At 41.9% G+C, this 12,205-nt stretch overlaps 1 protein-coding gene across 2 annotated transcripts in view; it reads right to left on the bottom strand.

Annotated features, from left to right (window-relative positions):
- MND1 (meiotic nuclear divisions 1) overlaps nt 1–11,437 on the bottom strand; it is a 72,152-nt gene extending 60,715 nt beyond the window's left edge. Inside the window, exons 1-2 of one of the 2 annotated variants that reach the window (XM_081224937.1) lie at nt 11,379–11,437; nt 1,713–1,778 (exon numbers count right to left, since the gene is read on the bottom strand). In XM_081224937.1, the coding sequence (XP_081081063.1) occupies nt 1,713–1,778; nt 11,379–11,381 (69 nt within the window). In that variant the 5' untranslated portion in view covers nt 11,382–11,437. Of the gene's footprint in view, nt 1–1,712; nt 1,779–10,710; nt 11,061–11,378 lie in introns of those variants that run through there. The other variant, XM_081224938.1, reaches the window with a different exon arrangement.
- Nucleotides 11,438–12,205: the final 768 nt, after the last annotated feature.

The following is a 12,205-nucleotide window of genomic DNA, read 5'->3' as shown; positions in this document are numbered from 1 at the left end:
GTTTTACACAGATTATTTCATTCAATCCTCATACCAACTTTGTGAACTAGGTACAATTATTATTAGCCTTTTTAATAGATGAAGAAACTGAGACTTAGGTCAAGTAACTTGCTTAACGTCACAAAGCTATTAGGTAAAACAGACCTCAGGTACAAGTTCTCTATCTTTGAGCTGTACTGTGGCCATGTTCTTCCTAAGTGTAACAGGCAAAGAATTAGTAACTTCAAATAAATCTATGAATGTATTCATATGAATTGATATGTATAGGAATATATGAACTGAAATCAATCAATTAATACAATTAATTCCTATCTTTACCTAAAAACTCATTGACTACTGAACTTCTTTAACCTCTAATACTCATTATAGTCGTGGTACCTTAGTCATTAGTGTCTTAATGTCATTGAGAACAGCGTTGAAAAAATTTTAATCAAAAACAGCCAACAATATCATAAAGAACAAATTAACTCCCCTCACCACTCTCCCCAGCTTTCCACTGCCTGCTAGGAATTACATCTACTTTTCTTGCTCTAAGACCATAGGAAAAATATTTCAACTCAGCAGAATAAATAGTCATAATCTTTACCTACAAACGTAATCAATTTATCGTCCTAATCATATCATCATTATTAATATGATACTCTGTTCTGAATTGCCCATGGCTTTTAGTAAGTCATTGTACGTAAGTAAGACTAGTAAGATTTCGCTTAAAGGGCAAACAGTTAAAAAAAACAGGACCCACAATACTTCACTTGTTTCACTGAGAATCTGCATTATCAAAATGAAAATGTCAAGTATTATCCTTACTTATTAATTTTACATTCTATTTTGCCATTTCCCCCACCTTCTTCATACTGATATTTGTAAATAATGAAAATAGCCAGTAGGTTGGGGCCAAACCAGACTTTGAAGGTCCTGTCAATAAGTAAGACGTGAGAAATGACTATTTTTGTAGGTCAAAAGTTTAGATTTTAACCTGGAAGCAAGAAAATCCATTGTACCGCCATGTGGTGAAGAAAAGAGGCTCTAGAGCCAGGTGACTGGGTTTGAATCTTGGTTCTGCCACTTAGGAGCAGAAACTTTCAACATATTTCCTGTGAGTGGCAGGCACGAATAACTGGAATACAGTAAGGAGGCTCTGTACCATCACATATGTGTTCTGCCGTGTGCAGGCTCCTACATGTGAAGAGGCTGCATTCAGCACTATCTCTACAACCAGACGATCCCCCTGGGTTTGTATCCCAGTACTATCATGTCTTGTTCTGAGATCCAGGGCTGGTATCTTAGGCTGCGTCTCAGATGTCCAGATCTGTAGACTGAGGATCTCAGAGGGTTAAACCGGACAAAATCAGGTAACTACACCAAGTGCTTAGAACAGGGAATGGCACCTAGGAAGCACTCAGTAGATGGGAGCTATTATCATTATTATTTTCAGGTAAAAGGGGACACAATCAAATATATGCTTCAGAAACTTAATTATGGTGCCAGAGTATAGGGCAGTCTGGGTAGAAGAGACTCTACAAACCCTGGGATAGGATTCTTTCATGCTCCGCAGCTCACAGGAACCACAGGTGTTTGTAGAATTTTATCCATTCTTTAGGATATTGGTCACTATTGATTTCTAATAAAAAAAGGTACCGTTAACACTGGATGACGTAAACTTAAGGAGAAAATTACACAAAATACTAAAAATCTTAAGGAAGACGACTTACCGTCTCAAAAAATATTTCCATCATGCGGGTTCTCTTTTCCTCCGCACTTAGTCCTTTTTTCTTCGACTAAAGCACAAAAGTTAAAAAGTAAACAGTGCAATTTAAAAAAATGCTTTTTAAGACAACTTGGTTCAAAACATGATCAGAAATAATGCATGATCTCATCTGAGACCAAGAGGTTTAATAATTCTCAGAGCGAGGCCTCAAGATGGATTTTAACCACTCTACTACTTTATGCCAAGCCTTGTGGTAGATGCTGCCAGTATAATAATAAGAACTGTGACTGAGACAGTGCCTGGCATTTTGTAGAAGTTCAATATTTATGAAATGATCCAATAAGTCACTGTATTTACCTTCAAAAGACTTAATCTCTCAAGGAAAATAAATAGACATAACTACTTATAATTAATGAACAGGTACATGTACAAATTGCTACCCAGGAAAGAATAAATTAATTCCACCCTGAAAAGGGAGGAGGGTTAGCTAGGAAGGCTAGAGATGAACAAGATTTTGGCAAGTTGAGAAATGGTGAGAAGGGTGTCCTGGACAGATCACACACAGGCACAGTGTTACAGAAGTACATGGAATGCTCCAGAAAGACAAACACTCAGGGACAATTATTATACAAGTGGAGTATGTAGATGCAGTGGCAGATGAGACGAGAAAGGTTGTCTGGGGCCAGATTACGGAAGGCTGACTGTCCAGCCAAAGAGAGCAGACTTTACTTCAGGCCACGAGGAGCTACTGAGCAATTTCTAAAGCAGGGGGTGACAAGGTAAGAGTTAGGTAGCATTGTGGAGGGCAGGCTGGAGGAAGGAAAACCATGTCCAAGTAGAAAATGAAAGCCTACTTCAGGTTATTATTATCCTGTCACTACCCTTTAGCTAACTTGAAATTAAGATAATTAAGATGTAACTGAGGGACTTCCCCAGTGGTCCAGTGGTAAAGAATTTGCCTCCCAATGCCAGAGATGCAGGTTCAATCCCTGGTCAGGGAACTAAGATCCCACATGCCACGGGGCAACTAAGCCCGCGCACCACAACTACTGAGCTTGCATGCCTCAATGAGAGAGAGAAAACCTGCAGGCCACAATGAAGAGCCCACGCACCGCAATGAAAAAGATCTCGCGTGCCGCAACAAAGACCCAACGCAGCCAAAAATATAAAGAAAATAAACAATAAAATTAAATAAATATTTTTAAAAAGATGTAACTGAAATGTATTTTAATAATAAATTTTACCATATATCTTATATAGGGTATATACCTAAAGCTAAAGGCTGAAATTTCAAAACGCCAAATTTCCTCAATGCAAATATTCACAGAAAATAACAAAAGAGAACGAGAACCATAATCTCTAGTACTCTCATGGAGGATTCCACCCTAATGTTTCTGAAGTAATCTGCATCTCTCTTAAAAATTGCATGGGATTATAGAGGAACATAAATTGTTTAGTAAGAACTTTAAAATACTTTATACCACGTAAAAAGCAGACATAAATAAACCAACAATAATAAACCTATCCAACCATAAACTCCATCAGAAACGAGAGCCTACACTAGACAGGGAAAGGAATTTGGAATTGCCGTTCTGAATGCATTCCAGAGTGCATGGTCTAGAAACCCATTAACTCCTTTTCGCAGCAAATTATCCAGTGTTCCTTGATGAGTTGCACAGGTAAAATAAGTAGCCTCAAAGTTTATCTTTTTCTCTTTTCCTGTGTCCACAATTTTAAATACTGCAGTTCCCCAGGGTTCTTTCTCTAATGATCCCCTCTCTCCTCGCACCTTTTCTTTGATCTCACCTGCTTTCATGCTTTTAAAACACCTATGCTGAGAACTCAAATCTTTTACATCATTGGATTAAGTGGGGGCCTGAGCTCCAATCTCACGTACCTACCTGTCTGCTGAATAGACGTCAAACTCAGGAGGTCTAAACTGACCTCTCCTCTCCCACATCTACTCCCCAAACCTGCTGTTCTGGATTTTGAGTTTAGTTAGATTCCACCTTGTTACCCGAGCCAGAGGCCTGGCAGTCACCCTAGGTTCCTTCATCTCTCTCACTGCACATCCAACCAATCACCAAGCTCTGCCAATTTCAGAGCTAAACTGTTTCTCAAATCGATCCTGTCTGCTCCATCCCTACTACCTCTACCTTAGTTCAGGTCTTCATTATCTGTTCCCTACTACATACCTGCAGTCCGCTAACCATGCTTTGTCCCACCCTCCAGCCACATTCCACGCTGCCAAAAAGCAAACCTCTCCTTTGCCATGCCTACCCATGCCTCTCCCTTGCTTAAAACTCTTCAGTGGCCCTCAACCATCCAGAAGTATCCAATCACCCTAGAATGACATACAAGGCCTCCTGTCACCTGACCCCAACCTACCTCTCACAGGTACCACTCCCCACCTCAAATTTACCATAACAACATGAAGAACTAAGCAATTTAAGCTGTAATACAAAAACTACTTGTAATTCTCCACTTGCAGCATGCTCTTTCCCATTTCTGTGCCTTTTTAAAAATGTTGTTCTATCTAAAACACCTTCCTCTCATGCAAATCAAAACCGCAGTGAGGACTTCTCTGGTGACCCAGTGGTTAAGAATCCGCCTGCCAATGCAGGGGAAACGGGTTCAAGCCCTGGTCCGGGAAGATCCCAAATGCTGCGGAGCAACTAAGCCCGTGCACCACAACTACTGAGCCTGCGCTCTACAGCCTGTGAGCCACAACTACTGAGCCCGCAATCCACAACTACTGAGCCCTCGAGCCACAACTAATGAAGCCCGCACGCCTAGAGCCCATGCTCTACAACAAGAGAAGCCACCACAATGAGAAGCCCGCGCACCGCAATGAAGAGTAGCCCCTGCTTGCTGCAACTAGAGAAAGCCCACGTGCAGCAACAGAGACCTAACGCAGCCAAAAAAAAAAAAAAGCCAAAACAAACAAAATGAAACGAAACAAACAAAAAAAACACAGTGAGATATCACCTCACACCTGTCAGAATGGCCATCATCAAAAAGACCACAAATAACAAACCAGTGACAATGTGGAGAAAAGGGAACCCTCGTACACTTTGGTGGGAATGTAAATTGGTACAGCCACTGTGGAAAACAATGCGGAGCTTTCTCAAAAAACTAAAAATAGAACCACCACATAACCCAGAAATTCCACTCCTTTTTGTATATATCCCAAAGAAACAAAAACACTAATTCAAAAAGATACATGCACCCCAGTGTTCATAGTAGCATTATTTACATTTGCCAAGATATGGTAGCAACCTAAGTGTCCATCAACAGATGAATGGATAAAGAAAATGTGGTATATGTATAATACACATATACATATGTGCTTATATACATATGTACATACACACACACACACACACACAATGGATTTTTATGACTCAGTCATAAAAAAGTGGCAACATGGATGGACTTGGAGGGCTAAGTGAAATAAGTCAGAGAAAGACAAACACTGTATGATATCACTTATATGTGGAATCTTAAAAATACAACAAACTAGTAATAAAACAAAAAAGAAGCAAACTCACAGATATAGAGAAGAAACTAGTGGTTACCAGTGGGGAGAAGGATGGGGGAGGGGCAAAATAGGGGTTGGGGGAGAAAAGGGTTATTATGGGATTATATGAAATCATATGTGTGAAACTTGAAAACTGTAAAGTACTATAGAATTTAAAGACTCTTTCATTCAATAAAACAAAGCAAAACAAAACAAAAAGAGTTCTTCAGAACATGAACCGCCTTTGCCTTCCTAGAGGTTAGTGCCAGGTTAGAAGAGCAGTTGTAAAGACCAGCCCTCAATTTCAGGACCATGTATCTAAAATTTGAGGCCGTTCAGATTCCCAAATCCCACAACACCCCTCTGCACTCCCATAAATACATTTCAGGGTGAACTGGTAATAAGGAAGTCTGTGATAACCATTTATTGCCTTACTTGGAGAGATAAACCAGAGGAATCTCAGTTCCAAGAAACCATACACTATGAAGACACGTTCACTAAACCTAGGGTAGAGAGCTAGAGTTCAGTACTACGTTACTAGCCTCCCTTCACACTGGCTTCTGCAGTATCTGAATAAAGTAAGATATCCACACTCAGTTAGAAGGCCCATTCAGCTATTTCTTTAGTCCAGTTGGTCTCAAACTGCCATACACAGAGATTAGAATCACCCCAGGAGCTTTTAAAACTACTGATGCCCAGGCACATCCCATAAGAAATGAATCAGAATCTCTGAAATGGGGCCCCTTGGCCTCATATTTTAAAAATCTTGAGGTGCTTTAATTGTGCCCGAGGATTGAAAACACTGTTTCTCTCAGCCCAGAATCGGAAGGTTAAGTTAGGGGCACTGTGGGGCATTCAGAATCCCTTTAGGACTTTAGTCTGTGGCTGCATCAGTGGAAAATAGAGCCAAAGCTTTAGAAAAGGCTCCTAACAATTTGTTATTATAAACTGCCCCCTGAGAGACCCTGGACTCTGCAAGAATCTGCCACGCAGAGGCAGGCAATGAGGAGAATCTAATGTCCTGAGGGCACACTGTATTAGGAAAGCTCTTATCACTCAGCTCAACAGCTTATGAAAGTCACTCAAGAAATATGGATGGAATCAGGAAGAAATAGAAAATGTGAACAGACCAATCACAAGCACTGAAATTGAAACTGTGATGAAAAATCTTCCAACAAGCAAAAGCCCAGGACCAGATGGCTTCACAGGCGAATTCTTTCAAACATTTAGAGAAGAGCTAACACCTATCCTTCTCAAACTCTTCCAAAATATAGCAGAGGGAGGAACACTCCCAAACTCATTCTACAAGGCCACCATTACCCTGATACCAAAACCAGACAAGGATGCCACAAAGAAAGAAAACTACAGGCCAATATCACTGATGAACATAGATGCAAAAATCCTCAACAAAATACTAGCAAACAGAATCCAACAGCACATTAAAAGAATCATACACCATGATCAAGTGGCGTTTATTCCAGGAATGCAAGGATTCTTCAATATATGCAAATCAATCAATGTGATACACCATATTAACAAATTGAAGGAGAAAAACCATATGGTCATCTCAATAGATGCAGAGAAAGCTTTCGACAAAATTCAACACCCATTTATGATAAAAACCCTCCAGAAAGCAGGCATAGAGGGAACTTTCCTCAACATAATAAAGGCCATATATGACAAACCCACAGCCAACATCGTCCTCAATGGTGAAAAACTGAAAGCATTTCCACTAAGATCAGGAACAAGACAAGGTTGCCCACTCTCACCACTCTTATTCAACATAGTTTTGGAAGTTTTAGCCACAGCAATCAGAGAAGAAAAGGAAATAAAAGGAATCCAAATCAGAAAAGAAGAAGTAAAGTTGTCACTGTTTGCAGATGACATGATACTATACATAGAGAATCCTAAAGATACTACCAGAAAACTACTACAGCTAATCAATGAATTTGGTAAAGTAGCAGGATACAAAATTAATGCACAGAAATCTCTGGCATTCCTATACACTAATGATGAAAAATCTGAAAGTGAAATCAAGAAAACACTCCCACTTACCACTGCAACAAAAAGAATAAAATATCTAGGAATAAACCTACCTAAGGAGACAAAAGACCTGTATGCAGAAAATTATAAGACACTGATGAAAGAAATGAAAGATGATACAAATAGATGGAGAGATATACCATGTTCTTGGATTGGAAGAATCAACATTGTGAAAATGACTCTACTACCCAAAGCAATCTACAGATTCAATGCAATCCCTATCAATCTACCACTGGCATTTTTCACAGAACTAGAACAAAAAATTTCACAATTTGTATGGAAATACAAAAGACCCCGAATAGCCAAAGCAATCTTGAGAACGAAAAACGGAGCTGGAGGAATCAGGCTCCCTGACTTCAGACTATACTACAAAGCTACAGTAATCAAGATAGTATGGTACTGGCACAAAAACAGACAGATAGATCAATGGAACAGGATAGAAAGCCCAGAGATAAACCCACGCATATATGGTCACCTTATCTTTGATAAAGGAGGCAGGAATGTACAGTGGAGAAAGGAAAGCCTCTTCAATAAGTGGTGCTGGGAAAACTGGACAGGTACATGTAAAAGTATGAGATTAGATCACTCCCTAACACCATACACAAAAATAAGCTCAAAATGGATTAAAGACCTAAATGTAAGGCCAGAAACTATCAAACTCTTAGAGGAAAACACAGGCAGAACACTCTATGACATAAATCACAGCAAGGTCCTTTTTGACCTACCTCCTAGAGAAACGGAAATAAAAACAAAAATAAACAAATGGGGCTTCCCTGGTGGCGCAGTGGTTGAGAGTCTGCCTGCCGATGCAGGGGACACGAGTTCGTGCCCCAGTCCAGGAAGATCTCACATGCCGCAGAGCGGCTGGGCCTGTGATCCATGGCCACTGAGCCTGCACGTCCAGAGCCTGTGCTCCACAACAGGAGAGGCCAAAACAGTGAGGCCCACATACCGCAAAAAAAATAATAAAATAAAATAAAATAAATAAATAAAAATAATAATAAACAAATGGGACCTAATGAAACTTCAAAGCTTTTGCACAGCAAAGGAAAACATAAACAAGACCAAAAGACCACCCTCAGAATGGGAGAAAATATTTGAAAATGAAGCAACTGAAAGGATTTATCTCCAAAATTTACAAGCAGCTCATGCAGCTTAATAACAAAAAAACAAACAACCCAATCCAAAAATGGGCAGAAGACCTAAATAGACATTTCTCCAAAGAAGATATACAGATTGCCAACAAACACATGAAAGAATGCTCAACATCACTAATTATTAGAGAAATTGAAATCAAAACTACAATGAGATATCATCTCACACCAGTCAGAATGGCCATCATCAAAAAATCTAGAAACAATAAATGCTGGAGAGGGTCTGGAGAAAAGGGAACACTCTTGCACTGCTGGTGGGAATGTGAATTGATACAGCCACTATGGAGAACAGTATGGAGTTTCCTCAAAAAACTACAAATAGAACTACCATATGACCCAGCAATCCCACTACTGGGCATATACCCTGTGAAAACCATAATTCAAAAAGAGTCATGTACCACAATGTTCATTGCAGCTCTATTTACAATAGCCCAGAGATGGAAACAACCTAAGTGTCCATCATCGGATGAATGGATAAAGAAGATGTGGCACATATATACAATGACTCAGCCATAAAAAGAAACGAAATTGAGCTATTTGTAATGAGGTGGATGGAGCTAGAGTCTGTCATACAGAGTGAAGTAAGTCAGAAAGAGAAAGACAAATACCGTATGCTAACACATATATATGGAATTTAAGAAAAAAAATGTCATGAAGAACCTAGGGGTAAGACAGGAATAAAGACACAGACCTACTAGAGAATGGACTTGAGGATATGGGGAGGGGGAAGGGTAAGCTGTGACAAAGTGAGAGAGTGGCATGGACATATGTACACTACCAAACGTAAGGTAGATAGATACATAGTGGGAAGCAGCCGCAGAGCACAGCGAGATGAGCTCGGGGCTTTGTGACCACCTAGAGGGGTGGGATAGGGAGGGTGGGAGGGAGGGAGACGCAAGAGGGAAGAGAGATGGGAACATATGTATATGTATAACTGATTCACTTTGTTATAAAGCCGAAACTAACACACCATTGTAAAGCAATTATACTCCAATAAAGATGTAAAAAAAAAAAAAGAAATATGGATGAGCTGTATCATCCGTTAACACTGATTTCAGGCTAATTTATTCATCAGTCTCCTTCATCACTACAAAGAGCTTTCAATACTAACCACCGTGGGAGAGTATCATGGCCTTTTACAAGTAACTAATGTAAAAGGATGCCATATTACTTCATATTTAGAAATTTCTCCAAAAAATCAACAAGGGCTCACGTGATACTTAGGATTAAAGAAAATCTCCTCGTAGTATCAGTTAGAGATGCACTCAAATTAGTAAGTAAGGGGGCTTAAAATTTGACTTGAGGACAATGAAGGAAACTTCTCCAACTAGGAGTTAAAGAAATCCTAAGTGGTCCAGTGGTTAGGACTCTGCGCTTCCACTGCAGGGGGCACGGGTTCTATCCCTGGTCGGGGAACTAAGTTCCCGCAAAAAAATGTCCTAAAGTCAGCCCTGTTGATCACTAATACAATTTTGAAAAATTAAAAGTAGATGGTAATTGCTGCCCTCAGAAGTGGCAGACCACACCACAGTTCTCCAATTCCAAAAATATGCTTGGACTTATAACAACTGTTTACCCAGCAAGCGCAACCAAAATTGAAACAAACAGCTATTAATTCACAATCAGGAAAAGAACAAAAGTTATCTTTGATCAAGATAACACTAAACTTAGTTCTTAATAATACATGAAAAATAGGAAGTATGTCTCACAAAAAGTTTTATTCTACCTTGTTCCATGTTTCTCCGTTACTAGAGGTAAACATCAGAAAAGAGTTAAGAGCACATTAAACCATTTAGTATTAGAAGGTGATGTAGGTGTAGAGAGATATTAGGTAAAAAAGACAAAAACCAAAAAATTAATGCATATGGGCTGCATAGTACTCAGTAGTCAGTTTTATCAGGCCAGTAACTCTATGAAGGAGAAATATGGTATCACGGAACACTGGTACCAGATTTAAGTGTGGGCCTGTTTGGCTTCCTACACCATTTTATGCCCAGGTGGCTGGGTTGTTAGTTTAACCACAAAGAAACCGTTATCAGTTTTGATTACATCTGGACAAGTATCTTCAAACAAACATCGTACAACCTATATCTCCGTCCACCACCAGCTTGGCAAAATAACGGCCACTTAATTAAGATATTAAAATCTTAGATCCACTTCATTAGACGGTGATTCTCTGCCAACAGAAGGGCGTGGGGGATGAAACTCTGAAGGTGTATGAAAATGATTTGATGAGCAGAAAGCCATTAAATTCACAAAGAGAAAGAGACGATCTGGAATCTCACCAGGACTTAACCCATCAGGCAATGCAAGGAAGACGAAGTCGGCACGGTGCTTCCCTAATAAAGCGACTCCGAAAGCACAGAAGGGCAGCCCTGCCCTTCGTAAAAACCAACGCATTTTCACAGAAATCCTCTAACTGGCATAAGATGAAGATTTGTTAGGTCACTTTGGAAATTGTGAGTAATACTGAAATGTGCTCTAAATGCTACAACGCCCCAAACCACTCAATCTTCAAAAATCAAGCAAGCTCCTCGGGCCCCCGGAACTCCCCGGCGCTGCCCGCCGACACCCGTTCCCTGTTCTCCACCGGGGGCGGCGCCTTGGTGGCCGGAAGCGGGGAGCCTGGGCACCGCTTCTGAAGTGACTCGTGGCCTTGCTGACAGACGGCTGAGTTCGTGAGACACTCGGGGCACGTTACCGAACGCCCGTATTTAACCTGACCCGCCCGGGAGGCACAAGGACGGGGATCCCAGCGCGGCGCCTCAGCCTAAGGGCTCAGGCGGCGGGAGCCGAAAAGCGCCGGGCGGCCGGGGCGTCGACCTGGCGGGGGAGCCGGCCTCTGCAGCCCACCCGGGGGCCAACGCCGGGCCCGGGTGGCACGCAGCCGAGGGGCTCTGCAGCCGGGCCACTGTGGAGGAAGGGGACCGGGGAGCTCGCCCCTTGCTCTTACCATTGCGCGGGCGGCGCGTCTTCCAGCGGCGGGGCCTGAGCGCGGCGAGGGGCGGGGCGGGCCCAGGCGGGTTTGATTTTGGCGCCGACACCGCCCCGGGGGCGGAGCAGCGAAAGGGAGGCGGGGAAGAGAGACCGGCTGTCGCCCAGACGGCGCGCAGCGACCCCTGGTGGCTCCGCGGAGCGGCCGGCCGGCCGGGGTGGGGCGAGGCCTGTCCTGGGGGCGGGGCCTGGTTGCCGGCCGGTGATGCTGGCGAGCAGGGTCTCCCAGCTGCATCCGCCTCTTCGGTCCTGCGTGCTGACTGTGACTCCTTTTTTTTTTTTTTTTTTTTTTTCCAGAAAGTCGAGCCCTCGCCTTGACTTCTTTCTTCGCTCAGCGGAAACGCGGCCTAAGTTTGCCTTAAAAAGCAGAGGCAGTTTGGCTGCTGGAGAAGGAAATGCTGCCTCCATCCATGCGGATTTGCCTGGTCTGGGGCGGACTTTCTTCCCTCTTCTAATTTTACGCCTCATCTTCTCTCCCACCGGTATCCACTGCTTTTCCAGCTTTTAAAAATCCCTTTGTTTGTCTGCCTTTGCTTTAGGTTTTTTGTTTGTTTTGTTTTCTTAATACAAGAGAATGAATTTCAAATCAAAACGGTCGAAAGTATTCTGCCTCGTTACTTGATGGGGATGCAGATCAAAAGCTCGGGTCCCTTTACCTCAAGGTGCCAGAAAATTGACTCAGACTTTTCCGTTACTTTGAAGATTATTGTACGTTATTTTGAACCATTTTAAAGTATAGTAATTCTACTAGGGAAAAAAGTGGCATCTAAAACGAATTATCTCCTG

The sequence above is a fragment of the Mesoplodon bidens genome (genome assembly GCF_964165515.1).
Source record: "Mesoplodon bidens genome assembly, chromosome: 1".
In the NCBI taxonomy this organism is placed as follows: domain Eukaryota; kingdom Metazoa; phylum Chordata; class Mammalia; order Artiodactyla; family Ziphiidae; genus Mesoplodon; species Mesoplodon bidens.
Note: the sequence above shows the minus strand (reverse complement) of the source record. Positions and strands in the feature narration are given on the sequence as shown.